The sequence below is a fragment of the Lottia gigantea genome, assembly GCF_000327385.1.
Source record: "Lottia gigantea unplaced genomic scaffold LOTGIsca_67, whole genome shotgun sequence".
In the NCBI taxonomy this organism is placed as follows: Eukaryota; Metazoa; Mollusca; class Gastropoda; family Lottiidae; genus Lottia; species Lottia gigantea.
In genome coordinates, this window is record NW_008710284.1 from 678,259 (window position 1) to 698,716 (window position 20,458).

Genomic DNA, 20,458 nt, shown 5'->3' on the forward strand with positions numbered 1-20,458 from the left:
GGTATGGATGAGGCTTGAATTGGATTTGACGGTTCTAAAAATAATAAGCCCTTTGGCATACATAATTATTAAATTTACGAAAGCACCACAAGCCCAACATAAAATGGCCTTCAGCTTATTGTGGTTACAGAAATTAAAGAATTCTTTGAAATATATAAAATCAAGATTGACCAAGTGCTAGAAATTCCTTTTACAGAATAAATGATTGGGGGTAAATTAGACCTGTTTGTGATATAAGCAGCTATTTAACAATGGCTCCCTTGGCTTAATAAAATGCACAGGGCACCTAATAACCTTTGAACCTGTGTCTGCAAAGTTCGTACTGATCAGAATATCTTGATTATGTGCCTATTAGCAATATTTAATCAAAATATTGCACTTTTTCAAAGATTTTTACACTTATTTCAAATAACACTGCCTTATTTATCTTTCGCTTTGGGTTAAGCTACTAAACAAAATTGTACGTAACCGTCTAATATTTACTTCCGGTGGAGTATTTTTTTGTAAATAAATGAAGTTTTGGAGCGATTAAAATGATCGAAGACACTGAAATATAATTGACAAACCATTTTCACATGCGATCAAGGATCGGCGATCAAATTTACATAAGGCAGATTTTGAAATCGTTGAAAATGCTTTGAAACTTTATTCGATATATGTTTGTTTGTTTACAAATCATATCTGAATTGCTAAAGTGAAAGTAAAGCAAACTAACAAAATGACATCCCATAGGACGTCTACCACTCAAGGCAGGAAGAAAGTACAGGTTTGTAAATAGATTGCTCCTTTTTTTGCATTATTGACTGGCTGTAAGTGCCCTGTAACTGTTGACGTGTTGACACATTGAAGATGCATTGACTGAACAACCTTCTTGCTGTAGTGTGTGTAGCTGGAAGGGACCAGAACAAACTTTGTACCATTATGGTAAAGTGATGATCCTGGAAAATTAAAAGTTAAAAGTAACTATTCTGAGAGGTATAAAGTGGTCAGTCTTTCAATCTGAAGTTTTGTCCTAAAGGAATAGTCAATATATGTAGGTATAAATTGTCAACTTGGGCCTCTTGGTACATTGATGTTTGTATATTTCTAGGTGTCGTTTGTAATCCGAGATGAGGTTGAACGCCACCACAGATCGGGTGTGAACGCTCTACAGTTTGATTCTCTACTGAACAGACTATATTCAGCTGGTCGAGATTCTATTATTAGAATATGGAACACCAGGACCAGTAAGGTACAGTTTGTCTCAGATATCCTTCAATTTTACCTGTAGAAGTTATTACAGAGTACACACAATCCTACAAATTTCAGAGCATTTGATTAGTTGTATTAAAAGTAATGGACATTTTAAATATTTACCTACCGTAAGGCAAAGTTGACACCTTTTCTACTTAATAGTTTTTCCAAATAGGTCTTATGGCCATTGGAAATACCCATAGCATCAATTTGAACGATCAACAGCTAACTTACAGTGTTTCATAATATTTTTCAGGACCCGTACATTCTATCTATGGAGCATCATACAGATTGGGTCAATGATATTGTTTTATGTTGTAATGGAAAAACATGTAAGTATTAATATTTCACATTTCTTTCAAAAGGATTGTAAAGAATTTTTCTTGCTGTTTTATGTATATCATTGCCTTAAATGCCTATTCCCATCATTCCAATTTTCAGTCAAACGTCTGATTCTTGCAGCTCAACTAAGCTAACAAGTGTTTTATAACGTCACCAGCACTAAAGCTAATAATTACATCTAAGGACGATATTGACGCCAAAATATAATATACTGATAAGAGTGAGTGTTGTATTTTTCAGTAATATCAGCGTCTAGCGATACCACAGTCAAAGTTTGGAACGCTCATAAAGGTTTCTGTATGTCAACTCTTAGAACACACAAGGTAGGTTAAGTTTCTTTCTGTGCTGGAAAACAATTTGGACAATTTGACTTTGAAAGAGACGTGATAACAGCTTGGCTGAATTGATTGTTTTTCAATGCAATAGACTGTTGCAACAGCACTGACCAATCAATATACCTGATAATGATTTGATTCTTTCTTTTACAGGATTATGTAAAAGCCCTGGCCTACGCCAGAGATAGAGAACAAGTAGCGTCAGCCGGGTTAGATAGAGCTATATTTCTCTGGGATGTCAACACTCTTACAGCATTGACGGCTTCCAACAACACTGTTACTAGTAAGTCTTCTATCATTTTAGTAGCAACTCTCTCCCTGATGCAGAAATTATTCACTACCCCAGGTTCTCATCATTTGAAGAGTAAATCTTTTGTGATAAACCAGAGATTTTCTTCAGAAGGAACAATTTGATTATGAGTGCCCTCATTGTGCAAGAAAAGTTACCACTTGCTCCTAGATTTAATCATTTTACATTATTTCAATTTTGCTTTGCAGCATCAGGGTTGGTTGGAATCCACAAATTTTCGTGGAAGGGAATAATTTAACTATGAGCTTCCTGCACCTCCTTAAATTTATTATAATAATTTTGCATTACAGCATCGAGTTTGGCAGGGAATAAAGATTCCATCTATTCACTAGCTATGAATCCTCCAGGAACCGTGGTGGTATCAGGATCTACAGAGAAAGTTCTGAGAGTTTGGGACCCCAGGACTTGTCAGAAACTGATGAAGTTGAAGGGACATACTGATAATGTTAAAGCTCTGGTATTAAATAGAGATGGAACTCAGGTAAAGTCAATTCTTATTGGACTCCTTAAGTGACTTAGAAGTGGGGAGAGGAAATTTATTCAATAGAATACAACACACACAAACCATTTCATAAATTTTTCCCAATTTTAGTCGATCCGTAGTTGATCCGTAGTTGATCCGTACCACAATGAAGATGATTTAATCAATATGATTTTAACTTCAGTGTTTATCAGGAAGTTCAGACGGGACCATTCGACTGTGGCATCTCGGACAACAGAGGTGTGTTGCCACGTACAGAGTCCATGATGAGGGAGTGTGGGCTCTGCAAGCCAACGATTCATTCACTACAGTCTATTCTGGAGGCAGAGATAGGCAGATTTGGGCTACAGACATACGAAATCCAGACAACAGGACATTGATCTGTGAAGAAAAGGCCCCTGTTTTGAAGGTAAGTTGGTTCGAGTCAAAAGTATGCATTCCGTGGATCTACCTGTAGTCCTATCTTGCTGTCAGGGGGGACTGACATGGAAAATGCTGCTAGTTGCTTGGATTGAACAATAAACTGAGGCCCCGTGTGCTACAGACTGTTCATGATTGAGACTGATGCCGTGTTTTTATGAAACTGTTTGGACAAAACTCTTGGTTTTTGTTATACAATTTTGATGCATTTTGTTGATTATTTCAGTTGGAGCTATCTCACACGGAGAATCCAAGTTTGTGGGTAGCAACCACAGATTCAAGTATTAGAAACTGGGTATGTATCTATTCGTATACCTTCAGAATTATTGCCCTTGATATGATAGGTGGTGATGAGAACCTAAATGACTAGATGCCTATGAAGACAAAGCTGTCTTCTCTGCGTTGAAAGTTTACAGGCCTTTATGTTCTTTGTTCCTAGTCAAGATAATGAATCTGGAAAGTGGGTCAAAGTTTGAGGCTTAATTTTGATATGATTTATTTTTTCAGCCGATCAAGGCAGCCACGTCACGACATTCTGGTGATTACGATAACGAACATTACGCTCCAGCTTTTACACAACCGGATTTTACCATTAAAGGTATGTCTATTTAGTCTTATTCCAGGAGGGGGAGGGGGGTTTGCTTCCTTGCCCTGTGAGACTCTCTTGCTTTGAACAGCTTCTCTACAGGCCACATAGTTACATGATATATACCAAAGTATTGAAGAGGGCATTACTAAGTGACGTCACATGACACAGGCTTCATATGAAAGATCATATCACTTGGAGTACAGGCTATAGCATTTTATTTTATTTACACTCAGAGTTCAAAGGCTTAAAAAGGAAAGGGGTGGGGCATCATGTAAATGAATATATGTAAAATGTAAGATTATTTTTACAGGTGGCCCCAGCATACGCCAGTATTTAGTTCTCAACGATAAACGTCATATTCTCACACGCGACACTGACGACTGTGTTGCATTATGGGATGTCTTAACCGTAAGTTCGCTTGTTTCACTTTTCTAACTAATTTAAAGCAATGTGCTAGCAATCCTTCATGATGGCTTAGCTACTAATAGAAAGAGTTCTCTCCATCATTGTAGTGTCTAGAATTTCTCCATTGACAAGTAATATGAAACGAGATTGAAGATTTGTATTTATTTTAGGCTCGTAAAGTAGAAGACCAAGGTAGAGTGGATTTTGAAGATGAAATTAAAAAACAGTTCAAAATGGTGTTTGTACCTAATTGGTTTTCTGTCGATCTGAAAACAGGGGTAGGTATTGTGGCCCTAGTTTTTGAATGAAACTTGACTAAAACTGAATCAAGAGTTAACCTCAAATGAATTTGTTACATAGACTTGTCTAAATCATCGTTTGACTTGATGAAGACTCAAGATCTCAAATGAAGTTGTTGATTCCCCTATTTCAGTTGTTGACCATCCATTTAGAAGAGTCTGATTGTTTTGCTGCCTGGATGTCCATGAAGGAACTGGGAATACCTGGAGCACATGATGCCCCTGAAACTAAAAGTAAGTCTTTGTTAAATGTCTGATTCAGAAATTAGATCCGATATAAGATGTCACCAGTGATAGAGATGCTGCTTTAATTTAGCCATTTGTCAGTGATCTTGGATCAGATTGAGGCCACTGTTTGTCGAATTGCATAATGGCTAGGATGACCTGTTTTCATAGTCCAATAAAGTAGGAAACAGTAGGAAATATATTGTGAATCAATAAGGATAAGATTTAAGAATATATATCAAAATGTGTATGTATGTTTGTATATTTTGTAGTAAATATTGGTTCAGCTCTGCTTCAAGCTTTATTAGAACATTGGCCTAAAGCAAATCTGGAAGAATTACAAGGTAACTTTACCATATTTATTCCTTTTACATGTGTAGTTGGCAGACGTGGCAGTTTTGAAGAAGACAGCTCCTAACTCTTTGAACGAAAAACCACAACCAAAAGATTTGAGAGCGTATTATTAGCATGGTCAGTTAAGAGTGTTGGATTATTTACATGGCATCAATTGCTGGCTTACGTCAAACATTTCTGGGTGTCTATTTTTCAAAGAAATTGTGATTTGTATATTTCAGAAAATGGAGGTGGAGACAGAGCTGGGGTAGCCTCCCCTTATTTCAGCGTTCCCGGTCATACTCCTGTTATATTTAGGTGAGTTAAAAGTTTTTTTCTGAAGAGGTTTTCCCTGTATAGGGACAATTTATGGCTGCATCATTCTACGTTTTTGTTAGTTGTGTGTGGTTCCTGTAATTATAGAAATAGACAATGTAATGTAAATTATATCTAAGGGTCTTTGCAATAGTTACGTCATTTAACGCTTACTTTAAGTGGAATTACATTGTTGCATGTCTACTTAATGCTGACGTCACCACGTTGATGTCAGTTGACGCCATGTTAAACAGTTGAATTCTGGGTATAATCTAAGCTATGTGTTATATTACAGTGAAGTTGGAGGAAGAACATTATTTAGATTGTTATGTCGAGATGCTGGTGGTGAAACAGAACAGATGTTACTTAACGAAACTGTACCGTCATGGGTTGTTGAAGTTGTTGTTAACGTAAGAATAATTTTTTTTTTACTGACATATTTCAAGCAATGTTATTTTTGCATATTTGGGTCTAGCTTAAAGCAAATTTACGAGCAGTCCAGTCCTACCAGGCCTACCATTATCAATTTCTGTGGGTTTTTGTTTGTTATATGAGCGATCGGCTTCAAAATGTCGTTTAAATTTTATTTTTGATATTAACATTTAGAAATATAGATTATGTGACTTATTTTTCAGAAAAATATGCCCAAATTCAACAAGATACCATTTTTCTTACAACCTCATCCCAGTACTGGTATAAAACCTGTTAAAAAGTAAGATTGAAATTTATATTTTCTCTTTCTCATACTGCAGAAGATTTTGGATATAAAGGTGCCCTCACACCATAGCGATTACCAGTTGTCTACTTCTCTTTTTCGATGATTAATTAAGTTTTTCCCTCAATTCATTTTACGTTAAAGATCATGATTAAAGAATTGGTATATATATCATATAATTAGTTTTACAACGCCATTTTATATTCCCTTATTATCTTTTACAGAGACCGATTGTCTGCCAGTGACATGATACAAGTTCGAAAGGTTATCGAGCATGTGTATGAGAAGGTGTTAGGTCAAGGGTCAGATGCAGGGTCACAGACGGCCAATAGTAATGGACAAGATAAGGAAGATGATTTGACCACCGTTGCTGAAGAACGCGTTGAATTAATGTGCAATGATCAGGTACTTGAAGCTTTTTTTCTTTGGAGAAATTTTTGCAGTGTTTTCAAAGATTCCTCGACAGTTGGAGATCAAAAAAGAGTAGGCTAATGCTGCTGTCCTGGCAAAATTTCCCTCATTGCACACTGTAAGGCCAATTAGGTGCAGAAAAGTAGGACATACTCCCTTCATTTCATATAATTTCAGAAAAAAAGCCCAGCTTTGCCAACTAATTATTCTCTTTTATTTTCCAGATTTTGGACCCGAACATGGATTTACGAACGGTGAAACATTTCATCTGGAAACAATCAGGGGACCTAACTCTTCACTATAGACCACTCGTAAAAAAAGACTATCACAGTTTCTGTAAATATTCGTCTTTGAACAGTGGCGAAAGTTGAACTTGTCGCAAAGCTTGAATCTTTAAACCAAGTGGAACTACATGTTGAGTTGACGGACTTGTTAAACAAGTTGAGAAAAACCTGTGTGTATATTAGACTTTATATAGCAAAATAGTCGAGCCAAGTTAATTCCATACATACTGGGACAATTTGAACATTAACACGACCAGTCTATTTTATATTGCGGTAGAATAAGTAGTAATTTAACTACTGAAGTTACATTTATGTTCTGTTCATTACTATTTACACTACCTTAAGATAAAGTGAACTGATCGTGTCTAATTTGATCTGACCAAGACGTGTAGAAGTATTTCTTAGGAATTACTTAGGACCATAAAGGATTTTCCTGTGTTTGGAAGACATTTTGAATGATAATTCATTCTGTAGTATACCAACTGTTATTTAATCTTGAAAATATTTTTAATGTTGTCTATTTTTTGTCGTGTTACATTTGGATGGGAGAAAATTTTGTGAGTCTGGAAGTACAACACAGCTTTCTATTTCTTAGTTTTGTTATGTAAAATATCAAAAGACTTTGAAAAGTTGTTTGTTTTTTTTTTCTGTTATATATTTAATGGTAAATGTAATGTGATGTAGCATAAACTATGTGGGCTAAGGAATTTGAAGTGTAGGGGGTGAAAGAGGACCATTACTCCCTCTCTACGCCATGCTGAGTAGTTGGCACTCTGCCTTTGTTAGAGGCACTCCGCACAAAAATGTTGAAATTCAGTTGAATGATTTGCTGAGGGAAGACAAGTGTACGTCTGAGAGGACAATAACTTGCTCCTCTGCCATGCATAGTTGTCGAGGCACGCCCTGCTTTCAATAGACCCACTCCCCACAGGAACAGTACAGTAACATAAACCATGTGGACTAAGAGACAGATATCTACTGGCTAGCCATATTTATAAATATTTAGTATGTCTTAGTTAGTTTGTATATGAATAATGATTAAGATTCTCTATAATATTTGTTTGTATTATAATAATTAATATTAAAATCTCACTATCCTTCACGGTCTTTCTGAACAAGCATCTCTACCATTCAGCACCATGCTGTCAGTCTTTGACAGTCTGTATGATTCTTCCCTTTATGCTACAGGCTGTGCACGTTAAAGATCCCTTAATGGAATTGTAACCCAAACCTTCATGTGTCTAACTCACTGAGCTATTGCAGTTCCCAACATTTAAAAGAAACAGCCTAAATTATGTACATTTTTATCAAAACAAAATGAAACGGTTGTCAAGATTTCTGACAATACATTGAAATAACCACCATAATCTAATACAGGAAACAATATCAGCATTTTATCAAGTAAACAGTATAGAATCCATTTGGCACATTTGGGGGTCGCTCGACTGGTAACTTCCGCACTTTCGGGATTTATGGAATCATGAAACATTCAATAAAACAAGTTGTAACAGAGTTTAGAATGCTTTCAATGTGTGCCGAAAAAATAATAGGTGTAGACAGAATTCAAAATGGCAGAGAAGGAAATGGATGGGCACATTTTGAATATGTCATATCCGCTTCCGTAAAGTTCGATCAAGGGCATAATTTAAACGGACGAAAGCGTCATCATGACTTCCTGAATACATCACACATTGTACAGTCTTTATCACAATATCAAAAATATATTGAAGTCTTCTTGACTACATCACTCTTTCTCTGAAAATAAATAAAATATGTCATACAATTAACTATCAACAGAAAAAATATTTATATTAGCTGTTTTTATTTTCTTTAAAATATATGAAGATTTAAGATTTTAACCTTCCAAGTAACTTCAATTCAGCTTCATAAACGTCTGATAAAAGATGTTTTAACTTACCAAAACAAAACAAAAATCATAATAACTTAAAGCTTTCAGATTACCTGAAAAAATATTGAAGTTTTATTAAATCAGAGAAAGGTCCATGAGCAGAACCATCTCCAAGAACAACTTTCCATAGACAAAATTTAAGGCCATGACTGGTGCTTCCACCAGTCGGCAGTGTTGGATTTTAACTGAATGCAGTGCAGATATCCCTTAACGCTTTCAAATTAACTGAAAAAATACCACAGTTTTATCAAAACTGACAAAGGTCCATGAGGCAGAAATAACTCTTAAATAACTTCCCTTGGGAAAATTTTAAGTCCATGACCGGTGCTTTCAAGAGTCTGAATGCAGTGTGGATATCCCTTTTGCTTCCAAAAGTTGGCTCAGTGTTGGCTCTACAACATTGGAACAAAGAATAACTCAACACTTGTCTAGCAGTCTATAGTTTATAATCTCATAAATTTGGTGTCACTAAGAAAAATTCTGAAGCCCTGGCCAGTGCTTTCGAAAGTTGGCTCGCTGTCAGCCCTCAACGCGTTAGTTAATAATACTTACTCATTGTAGTCATCTTTATTCAGTCTTCTCTTTCTTTACTGAAACGAAACAGAGTTTTTACTTCCTACAACTTACGAAGCAAGCACCACTAATTTGTTCATGTTATCCCTTGTGTTCACAGACTTTCTGTTAAGCAAATTGGCTGTATTTGCTAGCCTACAATCCAATCAATTTGCTGCATTCTGTGATTCAAGAAAGGTAGTTTTTGCAGTCAAGGTATAAGTATGTGATAGCTGAAAAATCACTGACCTCCAGTATTGACAGAATGACTGTTACTAGGCAACCCGTTTGATATTGTCTTCCCTGGCCTGGTAACACTCTGTTCTGATACTGTAATAAAACAAAAAACGAGCGTATAAAACTCAACACGTTCCGTAGCTTTTCCTTGTAAACGACATGTCTTTAGGTAACTGAAGGCAAGACGAAAGGTTTTGTGAACTGGTTGTACAATAAGGTAATTGTACATGAAAACAGTTATATTTACGCAAGGCAGGACAATTAAAGTAAGCAATTAAAAGCAAACACGAGGCAGGCTAGCAAGCACTTAAAAATTACAATTCAAACAGAACGCAAGGCAGAACAATTAAAAGCAAACGCGAGGCAGGCCGGCAAGCACTAAAAAATTACAATTAAAACAGACATACGGCAGGCTAGCAAACAATTAAACTAACAGTGAAATACTTACACACACGACCTCGGCCTATACCAGCTTGTAATAAAGAATATTTAAATACATCTAGAGAATGAGGTTTAGAACTTTCTTGATGCATCTGAGCTGCCTTTGATTTCTGGTTGGGTAATCGCAACCCTGGATTCTCTATCTTCTTACTAGGTTCCCTAAAATAACACAAAAATAACAATTTAGGGGAGTGAACAAACTGGAAGACAACAATACGGAAAGAAATAAGAAATAAAAACCTGACAGACACTGGTTACATGTTCTGTGGTCAATAAACTTATAAATTGTTCTACTGCTTCCTGCTGTTGCCTTAAAGTTAATATAGATATGAAATGAAATAAAGAGATTAGCTTGGTTGAAAGATAACAAGTTACTATACAACTGAAGGGACTGGCACAGGGCTCTATTTTGTTAGTGCAAGCACTCCTTATAAATTTTCCATAATATTTAAACTTACTCGAGGCCTCTTGCCTTATTCTGTAGTTTCTGGTAGTACTCCTTTCTAGCAGCTTTCTGCATCCTGTATATAAACAATTAAATATATATTATTAAAAGTTAAAAAGTATTCTAATGTCTTACCGTTTAGTGGATTTTCTAGGACACATTAGGTGAAGGAGTCGAGCAGGGGCTCCAAAAATTTTCCAGAGGGGTTACACGCCATTCTTTTATCATGTGAAATGCAGACAATATGTAGACTACTTACATAGACGTATCTCTGTATTGTAGATTGTCAAAAAAACTTTGATCAACTCCCATCCGGGTGTGAAGAGGTATTTCTAAAATAAAACAAAAACAGATGTGGATTCTAATTTCGTGAACATGTAAAATTCTGAGAAACATTTTCCACAGTCAATTTATAAAGACATTTTCAAAACAGGCTGATTTTTTATATTTTGCAGAGGTGATTCATTACAAATGTCTTATTATTCAACAACACCCTTTCCCTATCCCCATGACAACTGGCCCCAGACTGTACCTGCATCCCAATTCTCCTCAGCCTCTATTTCAACAGCGTTGTAGGGCGGTACGTCTGTACAACCTTTTAATGTTAACTTTAATCCATTTCTACGTGTTTCATCTGAAATATAATAAAATAGACTTTAACATCCTACTATTACTGCTCTGACCATATATTCTCTAAACGATCTTGGCGCTAGGATATCCTAGAATGACGGTTTTGACATCCTAGCGCCAATATCATTTCGAAATCATGCAGCCAGGTCGACTCAATGAGAACTAACAAAGTCAATGCAGTGTACAATGAGGGAAATTTTGCCTAGAAAATTACTGAAACACCAGTTGAACATAACGATTGTGAAGACAGGCAGCATCATGCAGTGTAGGCCTACAATGAAGCCAACACTATGTTTTGTTGTTCTAATGCCCATGTTGAATGAAGATTATTTTCAAGATTCCATCAATTGAGTGGCAATTAGAGAATGACCCAAACTAAAGAAAAATACCATATTCTATCTGTTTCTCCACCATATCTCTAAAGGGACAGTTAGCCATGTGATATCTTAATTCAGGGGTCGGCATTTCATGGGTAGCGTTAAATGGGCACGTAGCAAACTCCCTGGTTAGATGATTCTGAAAAATATAAAACATATATTTATGAAATGAATGGTATTTTCTGCACTTGATGGGTCTTAATGGGTAACGTCATGCAGTGTGGTGAGGGAAATTTTGCATTAGCCTACTCTTGTTTCATTTCCAATCACCTATGAATCTTTTGTTTCCTTGTAATCTAACAAGTTTTCCGCCGTAGTTGCGTTCATATGACCTTATTTCTAACCAGTTAAAATGTGTCATGTAACCTGTATCTTGAGGGATAACAAATTATGATACAAGAAAGGTGACCTATTGTAGTAAAGGTATCTAGACAAGGCTCCTAATAGCTTGACATTGTGAAGATGTCCTTGCCTTTGCCCTAGGCCTACCTTGCCCTAGGCCTACCTTACCTGACGGCATTTTATGAGATGATACTGCATCCTCTTGGCTCTGATCATGTGAGTTTTATCATATGGACATTCTAACAGCTCTTCAGCTTCTAGTATTAGGTGGCAGGACATTTTTACTGGTTGAAATCAAACACCTGTTCAAATCAAATCTGAAAAAAAGAACCTATAGTTGACAGTACCTAAAAAGATTGGACGAGAAATCATTCAACGAGTTGCACTGAGCTGCGGGAATCTGGATCCGTTGGAATTGTCTGAAATTTGCAGTGAATATTCAGGACACCTTTAGGTAGCTCTCTGCCAACTTTCACATCGATAGCACAACGGGAAGGGGGTAGGGGGCGAACCAGCAATGGTGCACTATTAGTATTACTAATCTCTACTACCAGTGTGACTGTGGGGCCACATGATGAGCCAAAGATGTGGTTTTATACCCCAAAGAAAGGAAGAACTCGGGCTACCAATCAAAGCAAAATGTTCGTATACAATCATTGAAGACAGCTGTACAGTCAAAAAGGGATGACAGATAAGAAAACATCAATTTTTAGGGGATTTCTTACAAGAAAACCTTTTCATTCAAGTTTTGAACTTCCGTCCATGGACCTTTTTTCCCTCACTTCAGTCACATGACACTTCAAAGTATCACGTGATCTGGAATGTTTCAAAATGGCGTAAAATTCTTTCCCGAGTTAGTTAATTTCTGTTTATGAGCAATTTTAGATGCAGAAAAGGTATTTCTTTTATATATTATGTGGATATTTGGAAAATATTCCCTTCTTTCTTTCTCCACCATCACAAACGTGTTTCAATTTAGTGGCCTACTTCGCCAGATTTCATAATTCGAGGTCAAGATGTTGGGTTTTGAGATCAAGATTTCAAATTCTAGTCTCGAGTAGGCTTATCGACCATTGTTGAAACTTTCTGTGAAGTTGTCTATTCATATCTTTCAGAAAGAAGTTTTAAAACTGAAGGAAGGGGAGTGTCAGAAATCCATGGACACTAATGATACCACTGGATTACAGCCAGAGGAGGGGACCCTTCAGCAGGAAAGTAATGTTGTTTTTGATGACAGTGGTACCAATACAGAGATTGTGACTGTAGAAGTCTTTTCAACCCCTCATGCTGCCCCTAGCTTCAACAGACAGGGTCGCTCTATTATCTGGAATGAAAACAGCAGGTTATTGAGCTCGAATGATGTTCCTCCATTGAGCTCAAATTCTCTTAGTTGGGATTTGCATGGTGTCCAGTTGTCAAATACTGAGAATACCAATGGTGCTATGGGCTCAAATTTGAATTTTGGTCACTCAGTTGCAAATGGTGTTGAATTAGAGAGCTCAAATTTGAATAACGACGTGACAATGAGCTCAAATTCAAATGGTGCTCCGTTATCAGAGAGTGGAATCTCCAATGGAAATACGTACGTATGCATCAACTCAAACGGAGAAACTTTAATAGGCCGGGATGACCGAGAATCGAAAGTTATCGTCCAGAATGGAAAAATCATCATCAAGTCGGAAAGAGAGGAAGATGACGTGCAAGCTTTAGAATCAGAAGTTCCGAGTTTTATTGAAATAAAGGGCCACGAAGATATCGATTTATCAAAAGTCAAATCCGAATTTCAATTACAATATGAAAACCTTTCGGAGGAGAAACCACATGGGCTGAGGAAAATATCAAAATTTAATTGTGAAGTGTGTAGTAAATCATTTGTGTCTAAAAAAGGTTACATTAATCACATGGCATCCCACGGAAACGAATCACATGAATGTAATATTTGTCACAAAACTTACAAATCAGAGGAATTGTTAAAAAATCATGTGAAATGTCACGATGAAACGAAAAGATTCCAGTGTGAGTTTTGTGACAAGGCGTATCGTCAGTCCACAAGTTTACAACAACATTATTCTGTCCACAGCGGAGAAAAAACGTTTTTTTGTGATCTTTGTGATCAGACGTTTAATTATTTGACGAACTTCATTAGACACAAACGGCGCCACGAAGGAAAAACATACAAATGTGAAATTTGCGATAAAACATTCGTGGAACAAACGTCTATATATAGACATAAAAAACTTCATAACGGACAGAAAGAACATGAATGTGACGTGTGTGGGAAATTGTTTTTTCGTGCAGGGAATATGCGTGAACATCGTAAAACACACGAACCTCGTGAAAAGAAAGAGAAACTGTTTGAATGTGAGAAATGTGATAAAGCCTATCCATATCGTTCTAGTTTGAGAAAACATTACGTTAAAAAACACGGGGAATCTCTCCCTGATCTGACTGGAAATGTGGAATGGATTTAGTTAATTTGTGTTGTTTAAGAATATTTGATATGTATTTTACTAGGTTTCAATATGTGATGGATGAATAAAATGTAGATACCGCTCACCTCATCTTGTTATACTTATTAAAGTAGAAGTCCAGAAGATAAGAGGGGGGGGGGGGACAATTTGAACAATGCCGTTTAAACAGTCCTCTTGTGGTAGATAGCAATATTCAGGCTCAAGATATGTCCAGTCAAATAATTAGGACCTCCATTGACCCAAGGGGACCTACCATTTCACATAAAATTCATATGTTTTGCAGGAATTGAATGCGAATTTATATTGCTTTAATTAAAAATATTTGTCAATTTGTCATTCATTTCAACGTTGAATGATCGAAAATGACAACGGGACTCGTTTTGCGTCTGCTCCAAATAATGAGTTGCCTTGAGGAATTGTGGATTGAGATTTTGACAGCAACATGTCGATGTCAGTGATGTCATAATGGATGAAGAAAGAGAATTAGTACATTCATACTGAAGAATAATATTTATTGAAACATAATCACGATTTCACATCATAGATTGAACACAAATTTAACTTTGTACAACAAATAAAATGCATAAATACATAGCAATCTAAATGCCTGATACTGATCTTTTTTTTTAAATAAAATGAAGTATTTTCTGATTTCATTTTAACTCAATTCATTTTTGGACAAATGCAATTTGCTTGTAAGAAAAAAGTGGGTATATGCTTATATGTAAATGCAGAAATGTCAAGCACAAAGCTTTGTATAACATTATCTAGTAGAAAATACCTTTCTAACTGGCATGCAATTCTCTCGTGTAAAATGTTGATAAAGCGGCTAGTATGTATTATTTCCCCAATGAAACAAGGGAGCTCAAAATATAACATTGAACAAAAATGAACAATATAAAAACATGAATCATTCTATACAAAATAATCATTCTCTTGATTGTATTCAACAATAAGCCCTAGAAAAGATAACAGCTTATTGCTTCAAAATATTATAGTGAAATTCTCAGTCTTATTTGAACATGCTGAATTCATAAATGATTACATTATTTACATATTATAACATATATTATACAACAAAATATGATTAGCAATTCTAGCATGATTAAACTCTTAAACTAATAGCTGATAAACATCATAATTTACACCATGATTAGTCTGTTAACAAAATCTCAAGAACAATGATTTTCTCATATTTACCTGTTAAACTTAATGAAAAATGTCATACTTTTATGTATGACACATTCTCACATCAAAAGCAAGGATAATATCAGAATAAATTGCAATGAATATAAAAAATTCTAGCTTAATATTTACAGTTTTTCAAAACAAAACAGAATAAATGCGATGGTAAAATCACGCACTCATAGTCAGTTCACATCCTAAAGGTGCCCTCACACCATAGCGATGACCAGTGTATGATTGTGAATAATGAAAGTGGTCATGAGTTCTGAACACAAGTCACAACCCAGTTACATGACAGTTGCATTTGAAACTTATGATCGCTATTCTTACTCGCAACTATACACAACTGGTGATCACTATGGTTTGAGAGTACCTTTAGAAGTTGATCAGTCTCTACATTAAAACGACTCAACAACCTTGATCCTTGGTGGCAGCCATAGCAGGAACTGTAACACTTTTAGCAACTTCAGGAGCTTCATTATCGCTTGTAGATGCCGGTTCGTTTTTCAACAGATTTTCTTTCATAATCATAAAAGACTCTTGAAGTTTGCAGACACGTAGATGTTTGTGAATAGAAGGTCTGTGCTTGTATTGTTTATTACAGGCTGAACAGTTGTACAAAGTTTGTACCGTTTTAGGCTCGTGAATCGACATATGTTCTTTTAGGTTTCCTTTTCTAGAGAACGCCTTCCCGCATTTCTCGCAATGGAATGGTTTAACGCCAGTGTGAAGCTGCATGTGACGATAAATGGAGGACCTCTCTTTGAACTTCTGTCCGCACAATTCGCAGCCGTATTTAATTCCTTTGTGCTGTCCTAAATGCCCTTGTAAGGTGACGTTCTGTTTAAACGACTTGCCACAAATATTACACACGAATGGCTTTTCCTCTGAATGCGTAGCAATGTGGAGTTTTAAACTATTCTTGTAAACGAAGCGTCGTTCGCAAATCTCACATTTAAATCTGTCAGCGTTTGTGTTGTGTTTTTGTTGATGGTTTCGTAAAGAGCTGGCAGAGTAATATCTCTTGTCGCATTGTTTACATTTAAACGGTTTGATGCCAGTATGGGTTCGTAAATGTTGGGTTAAGAGAAACTGTATCTTAAACTGCTTGCCACAATAGCTGCAGACATTTTTAAAGAAAGCTTGGCAACCCATGGATTTAGCTTTAGCATTGGAATACAGATGATCCGGTCCATGTTCCCCGCCTTCTTCTTTCATTGGTCTCCTTTTATTCTTAGATCTGATGATCACATGAACTCGTCGTCCCTTTGGCGGTGAATTATTGGTTTCAGTTGAATCTTCAGAACCAACTGTTTCCGTTCCTGTGCCCTTACTTGAGGCAACAGATCCGCTATTTTCTTCGTCTGAAATTCCAGGTCCGATATTGACGGCAAAATTGTCCTTGACATCTTCTTCCGGTACCGATTCTACTTCCGAGTCCGAGTCTGACATGTCATCCTCCCCGACTACCACTTCACGTTCGTCATCTGAATCTATGGTCTCCATATTGGATTCTGTCATTTCCACATCTTCGTCTTCATCTTCTTCCTCAAGATCTGATTGTGTCCCCGTTCCAGCAGAAGCCATTTTCTTTTTCTGAGGTGGCTCTTCTTCCTCTTCCTCTAGATCTGACTGAGTCCCTGTTCCAGAAGAAGCCATTTTCTTTTTTGGAGCTTGCTTTTCTTCAACAGGCTCTTCTTCTTCCTCAAGATCTGACTGCGTCCTTGTTCCAGCAGAAGCCAATTTATATCTTATAACTGGCTTTACACGAACAGGTTTGTCTTCTTCCTCTTCCTCAAGATCTGATTGAGTCCCCGTTCCGGCAGAAGCCATTTTCTTTCTTGGAGCAAGCTTTTCCTGAACAGGCTCTTCTTCGTCTTCAAGATCTGACTGAGTTCCTGTTCCAGCAGAAGCCATTTTCTTTCTTGGAGCTCGCTTTTCCTGAACACGCTCTTCTTCGTCTTCAAGATCTGACTGAGTCCCCGTTCCGGCAGAAGCCATTTTCTTTCTTGGTGCTCGCTTTTCCTGAACAGGCTCTTCTTCGTCTTCAAGATCTGACTGAGTCCCAGTTCCAGCAGAAGCCATTTTCTTTTTTTCTACTGGTTTTGCTTTAGTTGGCGATTTCTGTTTTATAACTGTTGTTTTGGGTGCATTCTTCACCTTTTCTTCCTTCAATTCTTTTACAGTTTTCTTAGGAGCTGGAGCCTTTACTGGTGTTTTAAGCGTTCTCTTTTTGGTCGTGACATTTACGTCAGATGAACCTTTCAGTGGTGACGGCTTTTTCCGTGTCACTGGAGTAGGAACTGGCATCCGTTTCTTTTTTATCTTATCCAGTTCATCAACCTTGATACCCTTACTTCTCAATCGAACATTCCACTTCCCTTCCATTCCTTCAGACATCTTGGTTTTTTGAGTCGACTTTGATGAATAATTCAACAATCTTGTTAGATCTGCAAAATATAAAGAAGGAAAAAATGATCATACATTCTTGGTTGAGATAACAAACTTATGGAACTGACTAATTATAGGCTAGATTTAAAAATGAATTTGCCAATTAATTGACTGGAACATTCGAATCATCTCAAGATATCCCAACTCAATGCCCTATCCTCTATCAAGATTATTTAATAAAAGCTGTCAAAAATATGCAGAAGGAAGGTCGGCAAATTAGCCACACCACAATTCATAACGAAATCAAAATCAAAAAGCGAGCCAAGTTGACAAAATAATAAACTGCACTTTACAAACTGAATTCTGGTTCTTGGCAACCAATAACTGAAGAATTTTGAGCACAATGATTAGATTTCATAATTACCTTAGGTTGATTCGATTATAAATGAGTTTAAACGGCAGCAAATCGTCAAACTAAAATTAATACAGACAACAAAGCCCTTCTTCATGTAACGCCATTTTTAATGCGATCACGTGACTGATTCGATGCGATGTGGTCTGAATTTTTATTCGTTGAAAAGTGGTCTAAGGGGAGCAACTCGATTTATCACCATGAAATTTAATGTGGTCTTTAGCCATATTCACAACTGAAGCGCTATATGAAAACTGAGCGATTCTACGCACTTGGGAAGTGAATAAAGACATACCAGGGGTTCGGACGGGAAGAGGGCACGATCTTCTCTGAGAAAAACATACCCAGGGACATCTTTTGCTAAATTATGAAGACTTTCTGGTCCCTAACTGCCGTAGCCCCTCCCGATTAGCACAACTATCGCCTTCAATATATCATGAAAAAATCTGATGCCACGGTCTGTGCTTTCAAGTGTTCACCTCAGACCCCTTAGACTAGTCCATTTGTCTATTTCTTGCCTATCACACATACTATCGCTTGTCGCATTCATCAAGAACAAGACAATAAGCACTTCAACAGCCTACGATTGTTTGGCTAAAGACTACAAATAACTAATAATAAGAAAACAGGAGTTTTCTACCTTAGACCATCATGAAAGACAACTGAACAATGAACGAAACCATAACTTTTCTTCACAAAAAAGTGACTGGCAACCGCACAGGGTTGTTGATTTGACTGTATTTACCAGTCATGTCTGATTGTAGTCTAAATTGACCACTCTTTAGGACTTTTCTCATTTGAATTGTCTTGCAATGACTTAAGAAAATTCTGCGCAAAACATTAATTGGAGGGACTAGACCTACTATCTCCCATCCCCTTGCTTATCCCCCTCCCCTCTGCCGTCCCACCCTGCTCATTCCCCCTGCCCTCCAAAAAAATGACTGATGCTTGCAATCAAATGTTGACAAGTGGATACATAAAATGATTCCAATAAACCATAACAATAAAATAACAGAAGACAACGATATAAAATTGGAATAAATAATTTAATAAATAAAAGCATAAATAAATTAAAGAATATAGTGAAGCAATGTAAGGTCCAGTAAAAACTCAATCTATCACAGATAGTTTTAAAAACACATTTAAATAATATTTTCTCTTATTATATAATCACAATGGAGTATTGGTCCTAAAGATTGGTACAAATAACTAGGCTACATGTATTGTCTTAAAACCAGGCATATTGTATTGAAGCATTAGTAACTAAGACCAGTGGCGGAGCCAAAGGGGGGTAGAGGAGTTACCCGCCCCCCTCTCAGCTCCCAAGGCATGCTTTTCGGGCAAAAATCTCATAAATAGGTTAGAAATTTGGGCAACCTCGGATATTTCGCACCCCTTGGAAGTAAACCTGGCTCCGCCACTAAGACAATTATTTCTGGCCTGATGGGAATTGGTCCAAATTATGTGTCAGCAGCATGAGTTGAGCTCTAGATCACCCCCTCCAAAATTAGCTGTCCTGTCAAATGTATATGAAACATGTGATGATAGGAGGGGAGATCTTTCTCATAATAGATAACTCTTATCCAGAAATTTACCCACAATCAAAATCTTCAGCATCTTAGAATAATATGGACGGAGCAAAATATTGATAAAATAGAATAATAACGTTACCTAAAACCCTTAAAAAAATATCTAAAAATATTTAAATAAAACCGTTTCCTCCAATAAAATATAATATTTGAAATGAAATGAATGAAATAGGACATATTGCATGTTCACAATAGTCACTCATAGCTTGTATGTTGCAAGTTAGATAGATATACAAAGGCCAGATAACCACATTTGATAAAACCAAGACTATTATGAAAACCTGTAAAAGAATTGCGATGTGGTTTATGGATTGATATTAAATAAAACAGAGCCACAGTTTCAAAAAATCTTGTTTAAAGTGTCTAATTTATGAAAAAGATTGAGGGTAAGAGTTATTGAAACAAGCCTGTGACCCTAACAGATATAAAACAGTACTAGTCACACGTGATAACAGTGATTACAATCAACAATTACTATATAACTATAACACAATTCTTAATCCACGTCAATATATATATTTAAATAATGGTAACCATAGCAACAGTGTACGTCCCTCTCTATATATATATATATATAACAATCATATTAATTTATGCGTAATGAAATAAAATAAACATCAGTAAAATTGGACAAAGGTTGAGACAATGTGTTATATTTGGTCCCCATATAATAATAAATAATAATAAAAACATTAGACAACATTCTCTGCCAAATTTACAACATTGTGTGCAATATGAGAGCTCTATAACAATGAATTTTGGCTGGTTTAGTTGCATAAA

General features: G+C 36.4%; 4 protein-coding genes across 4 annotated transcripts; 2 read left to right on the forward strand and 2 right to left on the reverse strand.

Moving 5' to 3' along the window:
- The first annotated feature begins 504 nt into the window (after positions 1 to 504).
- Positions 505 to 7,797, forward strand: LOTGIDRAFT_195432 (hypothetical protein). Its single transcript, XM_009065026.1, has 18 exons — positions 505 to 766; positions 1,091 to 1,231; positions 1,490 to 1,565; positions 1,816 to 1,898; positions 2,064 to 2,193; positions 2,511 to 2,701; positions 2,886 to 3,110; positions 3,348 to 3,416; positions 3,629 to 3,719; positions 4,021 to 4,118; positions 4,286 to 4,393; positions 4,549 to 4,648; positions 4,912 to 5,013; positions 5,224 to 5,290; positions 5,583 to 5,697; positions 5,923 to 5,999; positions 6,227 to 6,407; positions 6,638 to 7,797. Exons 1-18 carry the CDS (start codon positions 719 to 721, stop codon positions 6,782 to 6,784), a joined length of 2,049 nt encoding a protein of 682 aa, XP_009063274.1. The 5' UTR covers positions 505 to 718; the 3' UTR covers positions 6,785 to 7,797.
- Positions 7,798 to 8,410: 613 nt separating this feature from the next.
- On the reverse strand, positions 8,411 to 11,909 carry LOTGIDRAFT_167528 (hypothetical protein; the record flags this gene model as incomplete). The annotated part of the gene is made up of 9 exons (XM_009065027.1): positions 8,411 to 8,452; positions 8,616 to 8,659; positions 9,408 to 9,488; positions 9,844 to 9,995; positions 10,295 to 10,357; positions 10,541 to 10,613; positions 10,814 to 10,915; positions 11,301 to 11,427; positions 11,799 to 11,909. 9 exons carry the CDS (start codon positions 11,907 to 11,909, stop codon positions 8,411 to 8,413), a joined length of 795 nt encoding a protein of 264 aa, XP_009063275.1.
- A 1,580-nt stretch (positions 11,910 to 13,489) lies between these two features.
- LOTGIDRAFT_84553 (hypothetical protein) lies at positions 13,490 to 14,014 on the forward strand (the record flags this gene model as incomplete). Its single annotated transcript, XM_009064970.1, has 1 exon — positions 13,490 to 14,014. A coding segment is annotated over one exon (525 nt), but the record flags the coding sequence as incomplete, so codon positions are not given.
- Positions 14,015 to 15,838: 1,824 nt separating this feature from the next.
- On the reverse strand, positions 15,839 to 16,411 carry LOTGIDRAFT_84183 (hypothetical protein; the record flags this gene model as incomplete). The annotated part of the gene is made up of 1 exon (XM_009064969.1): positions 15,839 to 16,411. A coding segment is annotated over one exon (573 nt), but the record flags the coding sequence as incomplete, so codon positions are not given.
- Between the last annotated feature and the right edge of the window lie 4,047 nt (positions 16,412 to 20,458).

Excerpts from the sequence above, each read along its gene's own strand:
- LOTGIDRAFT_195432 (XM_009065026.1), top strand. The coding sequence starts at position 719 with ATGACATCCCATAGGACGTCTACCACTCAAGGCAGGAAGAAAGTACAG. Across the intron at positions 4,649-4,911 it reads TGATGCCCCTGAAACTAAAA|TAAATATTGGTTCAGCTCTG; the intron begins GTAAGTCTTTGT and ends TATATTTTGTAG. Across the intron at positions 6,408-6,637 it reads AATTAATGTGCAATGATCAG|ATTTTGGACCCGAACATGGA; the intron begins GTACTTGAAGCT and ends TTTATTTTCCAG.